Here is a 17,823-nt window from a genome sequence, read left to right on the forward strand (position 1 = left end):
TTAAGAAATATTTTGATAACTGTTTTCATTTAATTGGTTTCCTTTGTATTCTTACAATGTTTGTTTTATGCATTTAAAAATATTCTAAGAAGGGATCCACAGAATTCACTAGACTCTGGCACAAAAAGAGATTAAGAACCTCTCATCTGGAACTAATCACAAACTCAACCGCCTCCAAGGGCCAGGTAGAGGCCTGAAAACCAGGACCTGCTTTGGTTTCTTACGTTTGAAGGGAAGAAATATTTTCCCTTGCTTTTAATTCCACTCTAAGAACAACTACGTTAAACACTTGATATAAATGGCAATTGACTCTGGCTTCCATGTCAGGAATACTAGGAAGTAATGGAGACTCTGGTCAGTTGCAAGCACATGCCCCAGCAGCTTCTTGTCCCAGCTGACACTTGCCCTGCAGGAAAGTGGGCCCTGGATGGCCAGAGCCTCCAGTTTTCAAGAAAAGCCAGAAGTTTGGACTTTTCTCTATTTTTAGTGTTGGCAAATGGTTAAAAAAATTTAAAAACAACATGTAGGCTACAGACAACCTGTCTGCGGGCTGCGTTTCACACCAGGCTGCAGTTGGGGCTTTTGAGTCTCGAGGAAGAAGCAAAGGAGGCTGAAGACAGAACTCTGGAGAGCACTGCTATCTGCAGGGTGAGCAGAGGAGGAGAATGCAGGGAAGGAGCTAAATGGACAGTGGGAAAGGGGGCAGGGCCCGGAGCAGGGATGCCAAGTAAGGAGACTTTTAAGGAGTGAGAGGCCCCCGTGTTTCGTGAGTCAGGAGAGGTCCACTGAGAGCGATACGCCTGGAGAAACAGTCACTTGAGGTAGCCTTTCAGAAGTCACAGTCTGAGGCTATTACTCCCTGCCATGCTGCTGCATGAATGCCCTTCCCCACCTACGCCTTTGACTTTGCCATTCCGTCTGCCTGTTACACCATATCCTCTGCTGCTTGGTGAACTCCTACTTATCCTGTAAGGCCTGGCTTCAATGTCACCACCTCTTTTTCCTCTTCTGTGGTTGTCTACCTGATGGATGACTTGCTCTCCCAGAAGAGTTTCCACAGTCCTTGATTCCATGTTACAGCACTTACCACATTTGATTCAAATACACTTTGGGGGCTTCCCTTGTGGCGCAGTGGTTGAGAGTCCGCCTGCCGATGCAGGGGACGCGGGTTCGTGTCCCGGTCCGGGAAGGTCCCACATGCCGCGGAGCGGCTGGGCCCGTGAGCCATGGCCGCTGAGCCTGCGCGTCCGGAGCCTGTGCTCCGCAACGGGAGAGGCCACAACAGTGAGAGGCCCGTGTACCGCAAAAAAAAAAAAACAAACAAAAAACAAATACACTTTGGGGTTTGTGGGTCTCACCCACATCTTGCCCACTGGCTGTAAGGTCCAGTGGCTCAGGGACTGGATTTTTTTATCCTCTTCTCTCTATGTCTGCCCCAGGCTTGGTACATATTATGCAGTGCTCAAGCGATGTTTGCTGAAGCACAGGGGTTAAGAGCAGGAACTCTGAGCCAGGCTGCCTGGGTTGGGAACCTGGCTTTGCCACTTTCTGTGTAGGCCTGGGCACAGCTTTTTACCTTTCCATGCCTTTTTGTTCATCTGTAAAATGTAATCCTCATGTCAACATTTTATTGTGAATAATAAAATTAAACAAGCTATACTTACAGCACTCAGAACACTGCCTGATACTTAGTAAGCCTTATCAAAGTGTTATTATAAATATGTTATATATAAATATTATTATTATTATGTTAGCTTTGTTATTAAATTGCTTCATCTATTTTGTACACTAATGCATCCTCAGTACCCTGGACAGTCCCTGGAACACTGTAGGTACTTAATAAATATTTGTAGAATCAATGAATGAATGAGTGATGGACTTCCCTCTGTTTGCCCTCACTCCAGTGTCACACTGCCCTCCCAGTGGGAGTGGGGTGGGTGACAGGGTGTTCAAGGGCCATTAGGGCCTAAGTCACGAATTTAGTAGAAGTTTGTGGGCATAGCCCACAATTATTTCTCTAGGAAAACGTGTCTAACCTACAAAGGAAGTTCTGGAACCCACGTCACAGGTAAGCTGGGAAGGAAAATCTGCATGGCACATGTACCAGGAATAACCTCCTTTGTCTTGTTTTATTCGATACTTTCAAATTTCCTTCTCTAGGCAAGGCTGATTAGAGTGCAAGTTGCAAGTTAATTTGAATTTCACTTTTTGTCCTTGCTCTTATAGGGAGTGAAAAGGCTTCAGCACACTTCAAAGTGTTCACATAAGGAGTGTTTTGCAGCCACACAGACCTGGATTCAAATCAGGACCCCTGACCCTTAGCTGTTCTATAATCATGGATTGTACTCAGCCTGAGTCTCATTTTTCTTACTTGTAAAATGGAGATAGCTTTACTTTCTTCATAAGACTGTACTGGGAAAGCAATTAATTGTGCATTTTGAAACCACTTCAGCTCTATACAAATATCAGTTATTATTGGATCTCCACATTGGTTCCTCGGTAGGGTTTCAGGAGAATAAAGAGTAGCCCTTTATCAATAAAAAAGGCTGGGAAATCCCTGATCTAATCTCAGTGCTCTTTGAGATCCGGAGGGTTTGGGCTTTCCATTCCAAGAGAGAGTCAAGCCAAGCTACTCACGGGCCAAGCCGTGAGGGTGTGGGTGGGCGATCAGTGCTTGACCAGACTAGGACCCAAGGGTCCGGGGTAAACTCCATGCTTTCTTTCATGGCAAACGTCACAATCTACAAACCCTGGTAAGGACTTCAGGAGACTCAAGCCTGAAAGACGATGAGTGAATACCTAGACGCAGGGAGAGGGTCGGTGGAGGAACACTAGAGCCAGAGAGGGAGGAACACTAGAGCCAGAGGAGGGAGGCTGGCGCCGGAGGGAAGATGCATTTGATGCAGTGTAAGGGGAATGGAGCGCTGGAGGTCTCCATCCTGAGCGAAAGTGAGGCCCAGTGAAAGGGGCCAGCCTGAGGAATTTCGGTTCCCGCCCCTCGACTCCCGGCTTTGACTACAGTTCCGCCCGCAACCGCCCTGGGCCCCTCGCCCCGCCCCCAGAGGGTAATCGGGCCGTACCATTATGCCATCATAGGGGTGGGGTGAATCCTGGGCTTAGTCCTGCAAAGCAAATTTAACTTCTTTGTCAGAAAAACAAAGGATTATATGTATTATTTGCAAGGTTGTTAGTTAATACGCTTCCTTTCTGCCTGCTAGGGTCCTCTATACTCCCTGAATAGTGGCAGGAGTAGGCCACGATTCCCCCTTTCCTTTCCGCAGTTGGTGCGTTCCCCCGGCATGCGTAGGCGGGGAGGCGTACATAAACCTCGACGCAGGAGGCGGGGCTGCTCAGTCCTCGAGGCGTCGGTGTTGTGGTGTTGGAATCTTGTTGATTGTCGGCCTGTGCGCGCGTGCGCGGACATGGCCTCAAACGGTATGTAAGGGCGCGAGGCGGCGGTGGCGCGCCGGCTCCGGGCCTCGTTCCCTCCCAGTCGGGCTTTTGTTTTTCGGTGGGACCTGGGCGGCGATCGCGTGTAGGGTCTTCTCGCAGCACTGGCGGGAAGCAGCGGAGAGGGGTGGAAGGGGGAGGCCGATGTCGCCATCTTGTTTCGCTCCTCTGGCGCCTGGCGTGGGGCGGGAGGTCTTCCCTTCGCAGCCCCTATCCTTGAGGTGAGGGTTGGGAGGGACACTTCTTGGTGATTGGAAACGTGAGACATGGGTGGAAATGCCCGATCCCTGTAGCCTTTTCTCCTCCTCATCCCCAGCCTCGCGCTCGGGCCCGCTTTGTCGCAGTGCTGCATCCGGGCATTCGGAGCGCGCACGCGCTCTGCTGGCCCCTCCCCCCTTTCTGGCGGCGCGAACCCCCCCTCCCGCCTCGTGTCGGCCCTGCTTTTTGTCGCGAGACCCTTCGCTGGAGGCTCCGCGGCGCGCGTCCGGTTTGGGCCTCGCCCCGGGGGTCCCTCGGGAAGGGGCGGGACCGCCTCGTTCCCGCCTCGCTTGCCACGCGGTCGGGGGCGGAGGCTTGGGCGCGCTTAACGGCTGGGGGTGGTCCAACGGACTTGGGGACCCGGCCCGAGGCTTTTCCCGCCTAAATTTCCTCTCTCGGAGGTGGGAACCGAAAGGAACGGCCGCCCGAGGCACACCTTCTCCCGGTCCTTTTGCCCTTTTCTGCGGGAGGAAGCGCCTCGTTTCCTGTACCGGCGAGACGAGTGGATCTGGCCAGTGCGTCTAACATGTGGCGTTTTAAAAGCACTTTCTCTTCCTTCGGTTCTCCGAGTCTCCCCACAGCCCCGAGGCAGGCAAGGAGGAGATAAGAAAACGCACTCGTGGGGAGCCACAGGGCTGGGGAGTTGAGTACCAGTCGACTTGCCTCCCGAGGCGACCGCTCTTTGATGGTGATCTCTGTTGTTTGGGATCAAAGAGCGCTCTTCTCTTGGTTGGCTAGCTTTGCATTAAAAGCCTCCCGTTTCCAGTCTCCAAGATTGGGCAAAGGGTGAAGAGCGGCCTCTTAGGAGACATTCTTGTTTTTCGGATTGAAAAAGTGGAGGCTACGTTCCGAACAATTCTGCCTCTGGCTTGAATTAAAACCTGTTCTGCTGAAGCAGCTGTGTGACTTTAGCTTGACTCTTGGTGATATCTTCGTCTTCGAGCGGGTGTGAGAAGGAAATGTGTGTAAATTTGTGCAGTTCCTGACATCGATTGAAGTTGCAGAAAATTGTAGCTGTTCACCAAAACTCTTGCTTTTTCCAATACTTAAGGCTTCTTGGTCTCTAGAAATACGCTGTTTTTTTTTTTTTTGCTTTTCTTTATTGTAAGAAAACTTGACTACGGTCTGCCAGATTGCTTCTCTCAACTAGGGTTTCATGTGGGAATTTATGCCTCGTTGACTTTCCTCTCTGGGGGCCCCAAAGCTAGCTTGAGTTAAGACTTTTCGCTCTAGTTTACTCTTAGGGATGGTTGAAGGTAATATAATTGTGTTTTTGTTTTTTAGACTATACTCAACAAGCAACCCAAAGGTGAGTGTCATTTCTGGGCTTCCAGAGTTTGTAAAGGGCAAGGGTGGCTAAGGTGTTTTTTTTCTGAGAGCACGGTTTGTCTTTTTCTCCAGTTATGGGGCCTACCCAACCCAGCCTGGGCAGGGCTATTCCCAGCAGAGCAGTCAGCCCTATGGACAGCAGAGTTACAGTGGCTACGGCCAGTCAGCGGACACTTCAGGCTACAGCCAGAGCAGCTATGGTAGTTCTTACGGACAGACCCAGAACAGTGAGTCTCTTTTAGTGGGTCACCCCACCTCTTCCTGCTCTTTCTGAATGTTGCTTTTTTTAAACCTAAGCAGTGCTGAAATGTTTGCTTTAACCAGTCTATGACCCTTAAAGCACTTTAGCATTTGAGTCCTTTCAAACAAGAATACTTAATTGGTTTGTAATTGTTTCCTATTATTTTCTTTGACTTTTTACTTTTCCATTTATGTTGCACTTTTCCCCATTTCCCGTAAGAATGAAAGTGAAATGGGAGGGCGGAGCGGGGGGAGTATTGCCTAAAGGGAGAAAACTTTTAGGTACTTAAAGGGAGAAAATGACTTCCTTGAAGATGTTTGAAGTCAGACTGCTGTATATCACATGATACACCAGGAGGTGGAATTTGCCCTGAGGTCCTGAAGTGCAAATAATATGGGGTTGTCTTATTTGTACTGCACACTTAAATGGCAGGTTAAAATGCTGTTAATTAATAGGGATCTCTTGGGCTGTGATTAGTGGTGGTCCTCGAGGCTGGCTTTGGTGTGGGTGGGATGAGATTGGAATTCTGAAGTTGGTAGAAGTTGGAATATTAAGCTTTAAGGTAAAAGAGAAAGGTAATCTCTGACTGTGAGTTGCAAGATTTCCAAGCATCTTCAAAGAGGCTGACTTTTCAAGTATGGGAAGCATTAGGTGGTATATAATGTTTTCTTCAACCTATTCCCTGCCTTTTCTCTTTGATCATAGTTTTTGTGACTTCCTTTTTCTTTTAGCAGGCTATGGCACACAGTCAACTCCCCAGGGATATGGCTCAACTGGTGGCTATGGCAGTAGCCAAAGTTCTCAGTCGTCTTACGGGCAGCAGTCCTCATACCCTGGCTATGGCCAGCAGCCAGCTCCTAGCAGCACCTCGGGAAGGTAAGGAGTCGTGGGGAGAGGGGAGAGGTAGATTAGGGGTGCATGAGTGAGCATGAGGACTAACGGGGGTGGCCTCTGTTGGGTACAGAGAATGGGATGTACTGAAAGTGAAAGAAGGTTTTGGACATGCTGACATTATGATTCTGCTTTTTCCTTTTCCATAGTTACAGTAGCAGTTCTCAGAGCAGCGGCTATGGGCAGCCCCAGAGTGGGGGCTATGGCCAACAATCTGGCTATGGTGGACAGCAGCAAAGCTATGGACAGCAGCAAAGCTATAATCCCCCTCAGGGCTATGGGCAGCAGAACCAGTACAACAGCAGCAGTGGAGGTGGAGGGGGTGGTGGAGGTGAGATGTCTTCAGCTTTGTCTCATACCTGCTTTTTGTAAGGAATTGTATCCTGCTCGACCCGTTCCCTAAAAGGGTTCTTGAAAATGTTGTGCTTTTGTTTCCTAGCTTCATTTTAATTTTTATTGTAATTTATCACCTGGTGCAGTTGAACTGCTTTATGCCACCTCGCAGTCTGTTTTGTGTTTTTTAAAGGCATCCTTTCTTTCTTGACAGGTAATTACGGCCAAGATCAGTCCTCCATGAGTGGTAGTGGTGGCGGCGGTTATGGCAATCAGGACCAGAGTGGTGGCGGCGGCTACGGGGGAGGCCAGCAAGACCGTGGGGGCCGTGGCCGGGGCGGTGGCGGTGGTTACAGCCGCAGCAGTGGTGGCTATGAACCCAGAGGTCGTGGAGGCGGCCGTGGAGGCAGAGGCGGCATGGGGTAGGTGTCTTGTGAGCCAGGGAGTAACATCAGTGAGCAGTGTGGAGGGTTGCATGAATCTCCCTTGAAGCCTAGTCCCTTAGTGCATGGTTAGTCTTATTCTAGGGATTTGTGAGGGCTTTGATTTAGGAGCATTGACTGTTTCTTCTTCATACATCCCCATTTTATTTTTGTGAGAACTTGGGAGCCTGAACTTCTACCCACACCTCTGTATAGAGATTTGAGTACTGACACTTTTATTTCTGAAGAAAAAGAAACATGGGTGTATATGGATTGGAGTCATTGATATCCTAGGCAAGAAAAATGGAAGTAAAGGCTTCTTTGTCTGCAAGGGAAACCGATGATCCCACTCCTGGTAATAGGGAAACTTGTTACTTGTATTCCCACGTGTCCTCTGAGGAAGTTGTAAATGGTTAACCTGACTTGAGCTTCCAGGAATTGGCTACTCTCTCTCTGTATTCTGTAGTCATTTGAATCCACGAGCACTCATTTGACTGACAGTAATGATTTTGTGTGTGACTTGGTTCATGGGGCTATCTGAAGTGTGCAGACCTTTTGGACAAAATACAGTACGCTTGACAGTGGTATCCCACCTATTTGCTCCACTGTCCCCCTTCCTCTGGTTACTTGCCCAACTGGACCTTCTTTCCTCCCCTTCCCGCTGAAGTTGAAGTAAAACCTTAGATTTGATGTTAAAGCATTTGTCAAATCTGTTGGTAAATATGATTTGAAGGACCCTACTCTGTCTCCCTTGAGAGGGGAGGAATGTCAGTGTGTTACTCCTTTTTGGGGAAAAGTAGGTTTTTTAAAAAGAGTTTGTGTATGGTAAGTATTCAGAGGTGGGTGGGGGCAATCTCAAAAACCGTACAAAATAAGGAAAACTCTGTTGTGTGCGTGTGTTTAATGCAAAACTTTAAAAAGAAAAAGAACTGTTAATGTGACTGTTAACTTGCTCTGCATTTTATGTGCCACAGGTATGAAAGGTGACATTGCAAAATACTCCGCTCTTCTCACAGTGTAGAAGGGGTGACCCCGGGGGTGGGGAGAGATCAAAAACAGCTCAGTAGTTAGGGTAGGGCTTAGTTAAGTTTGTCTCGCTTTAAGGGGAAATTGCCTTTGGTTTTGACTTTTTATGGAACGGGGTTGGGTCTGCTTGCTGCTTTCAAAGCAAAAAACCACAAAAATGTGTTCAGGGCTACCCCAGCCTGGTGTGAAATGTCTTCTGGGTAAATCGGGGGTAGGGTTTTTAAACCAACTACTGGGTTGTCATCCAGTCGCGACAAGAGGAAAAAACATCTGCTACGTCGGAAGAACGACCAAGGAAAATGGGTCTTTTTTTTTTTCCAGAGGAAATAGATATATAACCTTTTAAAGCAAAATCCTTAAAAATTGTGTCTGAGAAATTGCACACGTGTGTGTGACATGCTCAAAGGTCAGACAAGGGGTGGTCAGGAAGGGGAATGTATTTTAGTAGCCATTTGTATTACCATTTTCCCAAAACACCTACCCATGTTTGGGGAATGTTGAACAAAATCAAAAACCGCCCTTTTGTAGCCGTTGGAAGCTTCATGTCCTTTCTTCTAACTTGTCTTCTCCAGCGGAAGTGACCGTGGTGGCTTCAATAAATTTGGTGGTAAGTGAACAGAGTTTCCAAAATTCCCAACTCCCAGCAATGCTTTGTCTGATTGTTCATTTGCAGATGTCTTAGCGTGTTTTAAGTGTCAAAGGTTTTGGAGTGTCCAGAACCACCTCCAGAAAGGGGTGGGGTAGAATGCCACCTGCTGCCAGATGTGTGCTAACCTGGAGGCAGGCAGGGGTAAGACTCAGCAGGCATCTGGTACCAATTCGGTTTGACCCAGGTTAAATAAGAGGTGTTTAAGTAGGCCTCTGACAGGAGTGTTGCCACACCCGGCACTTAGTGAGCACCGTAATGAGAAACTGGAGAGTGTGCTGGACCACGTGGGGCCCACTTGGCTTTAGGATCCTTTTGATCAGTGTGTCCGAGGTTAGTGTGTGTGAGTGAGTGTGTGTGTGTGTGTGTGTGTGTGTGTGTGTGTATATATATATGTATGTATGTGTATGTAAATATCTCCAAATGTTTTAATTCTGGACGAGGGATGTGAACTATTGCCCTGCCCTGAGGATGGTGAAGTTGGTATATATTTATATATTAAATACTGAATGGTGTCAATGCGATTCTACATACACGCATTTAAACTCAATTCAGATGGGCAAATAGAAACTAGCTCTGGGAAGGAAGGTGTGGACTACTTCCAAGAAAGGTTGGGAGTATGTGTGGCTCATGGGAAATAACCAGGTCTTAAACAGCACAAACTGAATTCATGGAAAAATGGCAAATTTGAGAAGTCTCCCAGTAAGCTGGAACTTTTCTGGTTTGGTTAACTAACAAAAGGTTTCTTGATTTGTCTCAACATTTAAAGCCAAAGGCTTGGGTTCATGATTTAGGTGTCATTGAGTGTGGGTACAATATTTATTTATGATGAATTCAGATAAACTTTGGTCAAAGATGGTCTCTGGAAAAAAAATAGAGGCTGCATTATGGAAATAAGATTTCTGGTCTGTTCCCTGGGACATGCTTAAAAAATACAATAGCTGTTATGTATGATTTTTATTTTCATGTGGTTTTGGGGGAAACAAACATGGTTTTAAGAATGGTTTCTAAAGATGAAATTAAAAATTGTTCTACAAGGGATAAGTGTCTTTGGTGTTAAAGTTTGGAGAAACTGTATGGATGCATATCACATTGCTGGTGGTGAGCCCATTTCTCTCTGGGGTGAGAGAACAGGGCCAAGCTATGAGTTGGTTTGTTAACTTCAAGGGGTCTCCCTCATGGCCCTCCCAGTCTGTGCTGAGGACATTTCCCAGCCTGAGCTGGGGGAGGCAGCATTTTCTGAAGTGTGGCGTTGTCCCTGTGGGGACTCAAGTTACATACAGATCTTAAGAAAAGGGGCCTCTGTCTTCCCCAGACCTGCCTAGGATTTTTCTCTGGGCAGGCAACCCAGGACAGGGTTTGGAGTGAGGCTGTGAGCACTTAACCTGATATTTTGCATAAGTTTGGATTTGGTGTGAATTTTTCTCCTTGTCTTTCTCAGCCTGTTGACTAACGGCTCCTCTTTCCTTGTTTTTTTTGTTTTTTGTTTTTTTTTCATGTCACTTAAGGCCCTCGGGACCAAGGATCACGTCATGACTCTGGTAAGTCCAGAGGTGGCATGAAGGAATGGCTCAAGTGGTATCAGGACTTTTCCTGGATGTTCTTTGAAACTTAAAGGGATCTGAAGAACAGGGGTAGAGAAGAAGGAAAATGTGGGGAAGGGAGTTCAGGTGTAGCTATACTTAATAGAGATTTATAAATGAGCCATGTATCAGAAATACCTGATGTGGTGATTTCCTCTCCCAGCAATTTAATAGGTCCGGGAGGAACCCGAGAATTTGCATTTCTAACAAGTTTCAGGAGATGCTGATGTATCTGTGTGTGGACCATAATCCTGAACTGCTGGTTCAGTTAAAGCAGTGGCTTTTAAAAATGGGGATCGTAACCAAATTATTGAACGAAAAAGACACAGAAAGGGAAGCACTTAGTGTATTTTTTGTTTTAATTATGTTTATATATTGGATTTTAGTGTAAAATAGGTTTCTTAACTTGGGGGTCTTAACATTGACAAACAACTGGTGTACATACTGTGTGGTTGGGCAGTTAACTCCTGAGCCCTGGTTTCTTTAGTGAGTATCAACATGTTTCAAAGGGTAGTTGTAAAATTAAGTTTAAATTTGTGAAGTGGCTGGCATACTGGTACTCAGATAATAAAATAGAAGGGATGGGGATTTCTTTTGTCTGACGTAAACCAAAGTATATTGCTTGCTTTAGAATTTTTTTTCTTTGAAAGCGAAATAGCAAGTATTAAAGTTATTAAGAGTCACTGACTTGTTTTACCTTTGCTTCTCTCTTCAAATTCATGTTTCTTTCTGCGTTTGACAAGCAGAACAGGATAATTCAGACAACAACACCATCTTCGTTCAAGGCCTGGGCGAGAATGTTACAATTGAGTCTGTAGCTGATTACTTCAAGCAGATTGGTATCATTAAGGTACTTGTGGAACAGAGTGGGTGCTTTCTATCAGTTCTGCAGGCTTTTGGATTTCACACCTTAGTGAAAAAAAAGTCTTAATGGTTGCCTGCTTAATTTGTTGAGGAAAAAACATTAGTCTTTGCCATTTTCTAAAGGGAATCACATTTTAACACAAAAGAGGCACAATTGATAAAAAAGGGAGTGTCTAAAACTTGAATTTGTAGTCTATAATCTTTACTTTCATCTTTTAATATTGAAGTGAGAAACAGTTATAGTTGATGGCTTTAATTCAAGTTACATGAAATAGAAAGGTATGGTTATGATAGTGCTGTCTTAAGACTGATGTTATCTCACGTTGATTTCTTCAGACAAATAAGAAAACAGGACAGCCCATGATTAATCTGTACACAGACAGGGAAACAGGCAAGCTGAAGGGAGAGGCAACAGTATCATTTGATGACCCACCTTCTGCTAAAGCAGCTATTGACTGGTTTGATGGTATGTATGAGGAGGCTGGCAGGGGTGGGGGACAGGGCAACTAGCTTTGGGAAACGGCCTGTGTTTTGAGGATTTCTGTGAGTCTTCCAACGCTCCTATTTTGGTCTTATTTTTTCTTACGTTTCATGAGATTGTAAACATTTACAAGAAGACGGAGTCCACTCTTGATTGTACCAAGTGTGTTTTTGGACCCACAGGTCTTAATAAAAAGTCTCCTTATACCTCCTTTATTTCTTTAGGTAAAGAATTCTCTGGGAATCCTATCAAGGTCTCATTTGCTACTCGGCGAGCAGACTTCAATCGGGGTGGTGGCAATGGTCGTGGAGGCCGAGGACGAGGAGGTGAGGAGCTACTTCTGGCGTAAGAGGTGATGGGGAGAGAAGGGAGGGAGGGTGGATGGGGAGAGAAGGGAGGGGGGGTGGTAAGGGTTTACATGGGAGAGAAGGTTAGGTTAAGCAAACTTGGAAGCGGAGCAGACCTGTTATTGTGTCTACGCTAGGACCCATGGGCCGTGGAGGCTATGGAGGTGGTGGCAGTGGTGGCGGTGGCCGAGGAGGATTCCCCAGTGGCGGCGGTGGCGGTGGAGGACAGCAGCGAGCTGGGGACTGGAAGTGTCCTAATCCGTGAGTGAAACTTCTTTAATTCTTTTCTCAGCCGTCTTACACGTGTGCCCTTTGGTACTATGGTAGAGCTTGTGTTTTCCGACTAATAGATGTCAAAGGTACACTTTGACAGGCTTGGCCAGGAGTCACCTAGGTGACGTAGCTCTAGAGGGAAAGATATTGGACTGGGTTCAATAGCCTGCAGTTTTTGTCTGGCTCGCTCCTGAGAAACAAGCCCTTTTGCTTTTCCGAGGCCTCATTTTCCTCACGTATCCGTAAAGTAACTGGAGTGTTCGTAATTCTAGGTCTTGTCTTACCGCCCCCCGGCCCTGACTAATTGTCTTATTTTTCTCAGTACGTGTGAGAACATGAACTTCTCTTGGAGGAATGAATGCAACCAATGTAAGGCCCCTAAACCAGATGGCCCAGGAGGGGGACCAGGAGGCTCTCATATGGGTAAGGAAGAGGCAGAGCTGGTGATAAGGAGTTGGGATCAAAAAGGAGGCTAGAGGGAAGGTAGGAAGAATTTGGGTGATGTGATATGGGGATATATCATATTTCTTTTTTCCTAGGGGGAAACTATGGAGATGATCGTCGTGGTGGCAGAGGAGGCTATGATCGGGGCGGCTACCGAGGCCGAGGCGGGGACCGTGGGGGCTTCCGAGGGGGCCGGGGTGGTGGGGACAGAGGTGGCTTTGGCCCTGGCAAGATGGACTCCAGGTAAGTAAGACTCTAAATTGAAAGTAGAACAGTTGAACAGAGGTCATGGGATTGCAAGGTTTTGGGACAGTGGTTTCATTTTGAGGGCTAGGTTGGAAAGCTGAGACTGTAACCATAGTGGGTAGGGAAGGAAGATTACCTGGGAGAGCTAATCTGTAGACTCCCACATACTCTCTATACCTAGGGAGATAGGAGCTATTTCTTGGGGTTGGGTAGCAGGGGCAGATAGGATTTCGGGGGTGGGGTGGGTAGAGAGGTTGGTAACTCAGACCTAACGGATATTCTTTCTTGCAGGGGTGAGCACAGACAGGATCGCAGGGAGAGGCCGTATTAGCCTGGCTCCTGAAGTTCTGGAGCAGCTTTCTTCCTGTACCCAGTGTTACCCTCATTATTTTGTAACCTTCCAACTCCTGATCACCCACGGGTTTTTTGTGTCGGACTATGTAATTGTAACCATATCTCTGGTTCCCATTAAAAACCATCATTTTAGTTAAATTTTTTTCCTCTTCCCCCTCTTCACTGTCCTGGAGTGTTGATGTCCAGGTCAAGAATGTGGGGAGTTTTCCTCTTTCAGATCAACCTGCCTTGTGGGAACTGGAATAATTTGTTTGTTCCCACTTAGCAGGAACTGGAATAAAGTGTTTGATACTTGTTTCAGGGAGAAAAGGTCAAGTGTATCCTTGAAAGTAGAGATTAAACTTTTCTGTTATGGTAAAAACTAGATGAATGAAAGGGGTAAATGAGAAACGTGTGTTGGCCCAGAATTGTCCAACCATTTGGAAGTTTTTCTTTTACCATGTTTATTCACATGCTGGTTTTAGTGAGTTTATTATTTATAGTAGTTCTTTTTTTAAGGCCTCTTGGCTCTTCTGGCACTTTTCTGAGTGGGGCTCAAACAAATTAGGTTGCTTTGGGGGTGGTATTCAAGCTTGATCATGATTGGAGCACATAAGTTATTAGCCAGTTGGGTGTTTTGCAGGAAGAAGAGTAACTGAGCACCTACTTAATGGCAGGTGTTCCGTGGCCTTGCTCACTTCGTGCCCAGTGCATGGGTGATGTGGCTCTCATTTCTCAGGAAATGGTCGACCCCAGGATGGAGTCCCTGTCTTCTCACTTCATTTTCATTTCTTGGCATTTCGTTCTGAAGTCATTGTTCTGAAGGGGACAGACTCCTATCCCAAACGTTGTTTGCGTAGGCCTTAAGAGGATGCTAAATCTTAGGGAAAGAGACTTGGGAAGGAGAGGAGATGGTAAAGGGGGGAAGGTTAGCTGGGAAAGTAAGGTAGAGGCAGTTCTTTATATTTCAGGGTGACCTGCCCCATTAGTTTTCCTGAAGGTGGGACTTTGGTAGGTAGGGAGACAGTGGTCTAGCTGGGTCATGTTTACATCCTGCCTGTACCCAGAGGGCTGAGGTCATTGATAATTTTGAGAAAGGCAGAGGTTGGGGCCGATAAGTTGAAACCTCAGACTCCAGTGCCCGTCAACCTTACATGCCTTTCCTGACCCCAAAAATCCCCCCCCTCCACCTTTTTTCCAGCTCAAACTGAGTTTAGAAAACTTGCCCATCCCTGCCAAGCAGTTCAATTTTAGTTATACAGAACTGAAAATTATAGCCAACAGCAACAGGCTTCCTTGCTGTCAGAAGCACAGCTCGTAGAGCGCCTGGGACCCTAGTGGGAAGTGCTTTTTCTCTTGGTTTAAAATTGTCAAGCATGCTGTAAGTGTTCTCTTCTTAAGAGTTGTTTCGTCTTCCAATCTCTGGTGACTGGAGACGGAAGCTGTGGCTTTGTCAAAAGGAATAGCTGCTTTATCCTCCCTACTGTGTGGAGGTGCTCTACCAAGAGTAGGTGGAGAATGGCTGAGCTTCTCCAGGCAGTGCTTTCCTTTGGCTTACTGAACTTGGTACACTTGAGAAACCCTCAGAATTAGAGCCAAGGATATGGCATTGTTTCTCTCCCTGGTGTGTTCAGCTACCTCTGCTGTTCTTGATCTGCTTTCTTGACAGTGATGCTTGGTTTGAATGGCACTAACCATGTCTCTGAGAAGTTTATTGTATGTGCTTCACCTGGTAGGGTTCTGGTGTTAGGGTTTGGTTGTGGTTCCTTCATCCCTACTGCTAGCGGTGAAGGAGGTTGAAGCTCTGGGTGAGACCCAGTTACTGACTGGGACTGTTAGTATTTAGTTCTTGTCCTTTAAAGGGCTTCAGTGATTGGCCTTACTCTTAAGTAAAAGAAAATAGAGTCCCAAGTGTCTAGTGGGTAGATCCAGTTTGGGGTCCTTTTCCAGGAGAAAAGAATGGATGACGACAGAACTAGCAACAGAGGGAATGTTGGTTCTGGTGCCAGCTTATCCACTGGCGAGAAAATAGGAGTGAGACCTCAAGGGGGTTGGACTTTGGGCCCTCTGCTGCATTCTCTTGTAAGCACTAGGCCAGTGATAACCAGTCATATTTCTCTGATGAGGATCTTAGGCTAGTCCTTAGAGATCTAAAGAATACATTATTACTGAATTATGGAAAATGGCCTGCAGTCTGGAAGCACTTAGGCGCCTGGATTTTTTGAATTGGGACAGGCTAGCTAGGGAGAAGTGAGGAGGGTAGGTTGTGGTGGGGAGAAGTGTGCTGTGGGTCTGTTTGCTTCCACTGATGTAGTTCTCAGGCTTTTCACCTTTTCCCCATCACATGCTGGATTTCAGTAACTTGGATATAGGGCTGAGGTTAAGTCAGTGCTGGGTCCAGCTCCTGTGAGACTCAACACATTAACATCTTTATTTAGGTATGTTGCTTCCCACTTCCAGTCTCCTGTCAGTCTTCCACCAGGGGTTTTGTAACCAGGTCTCACTCCCTGTAGTCTGTGAGAGGCTCAGCTCAGTGTGAGGTCCCATCTGCAGCCATTCCTCTCCAGTCTTTCCAGACTCCTTTTTCTGCCTTTGGGCCCTCCAATACTTAGCCTCTTTCCTTTCATCTTTAACTTTTTATTTTGAAATAATTCAGAGCTAGGAGGTTTTCACAAAAAGTATCTTGTTCACCTCCCCATGCAGACGGTAATCTTCATGGTGCTGGGCGTTTTAAGAAACGAAGTAGTGTCAAGTGGATCTTGCCAGCAGGTTTGACTTTTGGGCTTGTAGAAATTGTTTGGCCCTCAATCCTATGGTGTTAGCAGTTAGAGCTTTAAGAGACCATTGAATTTAAAATTCCTAAATATTTTTGAGGGAGGAACAGAAGTATGTCAGAGGAGTTTGGGTCTGGGAATAGTGCTCTGTGGATGGATTGTGCTCTCTCAGCTCCTTGGATTGTCTTGGGATTGTAGTGCTAGCATGAAGGGCTCCTTTAACATGAAGGATAATTGAGAGCCACCGGTGCGGGGATTGGAGACAGGAAGGGAGCTTGGACTACGGGGTGGAAGATAGGGGATTCCTTGTGTGTAGTGGGGAACTGAGCTTTAGGCCATTCCCAGTAGAGAATGCCAAGGAGGGTGGGGTGGGTATGGGAAGAAGAAACTGAAGGGAAGCAGGAGCCAGGCTTTCCAGGTAGCATTCTGCACGCGCACCTCAGGGTGGCAGTGTTGCACAAGCACAATTGCACTGATTCCTTGTAGCTGTTCTGTGCAGGATCCTTAGGGCCTCACTGCAGCCTGCTTGAGGTAAGAACCTGTCAGATTTAGCTTGATGGCTGTTTTTTTTCCTCTCCCCTCTTGAACCAGAATTTGAGGGGAAGCGGGCCCATCCTGTGTATTCTTTCCCTGAGTGAAAAGGCAAATCCCTCTGAGAAGGCTTCTGCGAACTGTCACAGGCTGACTGAGGTGGCAGAGCCACATTCTCTCTCTAGCAGTGTGTAAGTTGAATACGTACCTGAATCGCTTGGCAATGTGCTTAGCACGTAGGTTCTAACTCAGTGTGAGGTCCTGGTGGGGTGCTGTCACCTCTCTGGCGATGCTCTGAAGTTCTGCAGAGACTCCTTTTCTGCTAATTCCCCCCATCATGTCTGGAAAGGGGAACTCAGTTTTGTACAAAACTGTCCATGTAGACAGTTTAAGCCAGGAGCTAAGAAAAAGGTCACTTGTGGAAGGCTGGGTTCTGCATGTGGGTTTTCTAATTAGCACAGGCCCAGCGAACATTGCCTGTTGATATGCTTTTTTTTTTTTCTTCAGTTTTGTGATGCTTAGAGGTTTGAGCAGAAAATGTTGATTGTTTTAGACTGAGGAGCCTAAGCCATTGAGCAGCTAGGAACAAGAACATCCTGGAGATCACTGTTGACACCAGTGTGTGCTCGCTGTGGGCCAGTTGATGTTAGGTGATGAGCTGTGTCCTGTTATCCCTACTTTATAGACGGGATGCTGAAGTACAAACTGGCCTCAAGTCTCATAACTGGTGAGTGAGGTGGAGCAGGGATTTTGAGTCTGTCGTTTGGCTGCAGAAGTTGTGTCCTTAACCAGAATGCTGTGGCTGGTAGAACTCTGAGCCTCACCCTTCTCCCCCACTCCCCCACCAGATAAAAAGGAAAAATAAAGCCCCCAAGAAGTCTTACAACTTGGGGGAGCTGTTTCTTAGAACGGTGTCTTTTGCCTCAGGCCGGCACTAGTTTTTGTAGCTGCTCTGTTTGAGCGTCTGCTGTGCAAGGAAGTGTTATGGCTCCATCTCGTGAGAAGCATTAGGTTCCTATGAAGTGCAAAAAAGAATCCTCTGTTAAGAGAGTAGACATACACAGTAACTGCTGTTACTGTTTTTCACATGAAAGGCACTGTACAGAGGTTGAAAAGATGTCTTTTTATGGGGATCTAATGGGAGAGTCCTGTGTGAAAATAGGTGTGGCAATGTGGTTTGCTCTACCACAGGGACAGTAGGTGAAAGTGCCACTGGAGCCCAGAGGAAGGCCCTCTCCGGGCATGCTAGGACAGGTGGGTTTCAAGGTATCCAGAGTCAGGGGATCAGCGTGCGGTAGGGCAGGGGGTGTAAGTAGTGTTGAGATCCGGTGGTATGTGAAGAGGAAGGTAG

At 46.8% G+C, this 17,823-nt stretch overlaps 1 protein-coding gene across 2 annotated transcripts; it reads left to right on the forward strand.

Annotated features, from left to right (window-relative positions):
* Nucleotides 1–3,364: 3,364 nt before the first annotated feature.
* On the forward strand, nt 3,365–13,326 carry FUS (FUS RNA binding protein). Of its 2 annotated transcripts, none has more exons than XM_079720049.1 (15): nt 3,365–3,435; nt 4,993–5,017; nt 5,110–5,264; nt 6,010–6,154; nt 6,319–6,500; nt 6,717–6,924; nt 8,523–8,557; nt 10,105–10,137; nt 10,926–11,029; nt 11,380–11,509; nt 11,749–11,850; nt 12,009–12,132; nt 12,467–12,567; nt 12,684–12,831; nt 13,126–13,326. In XM_079720049.1, exons 1-15 carry the CDS (start codon nt 3,423–3,425, stop codon nt 13,163–13,165), a joined length of 1,545 nt encoding a protein of 514 aa, XP_079576175.1. In that variant the 5' UTR covers nt 3,365–3,422; the 3' UTR covers nt 13,166–13,326. The 2 variants fall into 2 exon arrangements, with proteins under 2 accessions (XP_079576175.1, XP_079576174.1); XM_079720048.1 differs by having other exon boundaries at nt 6,013–6,154; nt 6,319–6,491.
* The last annotated feature ends 4,497 nt before the right edge of the window (nt 13,327–17,823 follow it).

The sequence above is a fragment of the Hyperoodon ampullatus genome (assembly GCF_949752795.1).
Source record: "Hyperoodon ampullatus genome assembly, chromosome: 14".
Lineage (NCBI taxonomy): Eukaryota > Metazoa > Chordata > Mammalia > Artiodactyla > Ziphiidae > Hyperoodon > Hyperoodon ampullatus.

What these genes read in the sequence shown, in the direction of transcription:
- FUS (XM_079720049.1), top strand. An exon ending in AGCAGATTGGTATCATTAAG is followed by an intron (nt 11,030 to 11,379) that starts GTACTTGTGGAA and finishes TGATTTCTTCAG; the next exon opens with ACAAATAAGAAAACAGGACA. An exon ending in TGGAGGCCGAGGACGAGGAG is followed by an intron (nt 11,851 to 12,008) that starts GTGAGGAGCTAC and finishes TGTCTACGCTAG; the next exon opens with GACCCATGGGCCGTGGAGGC.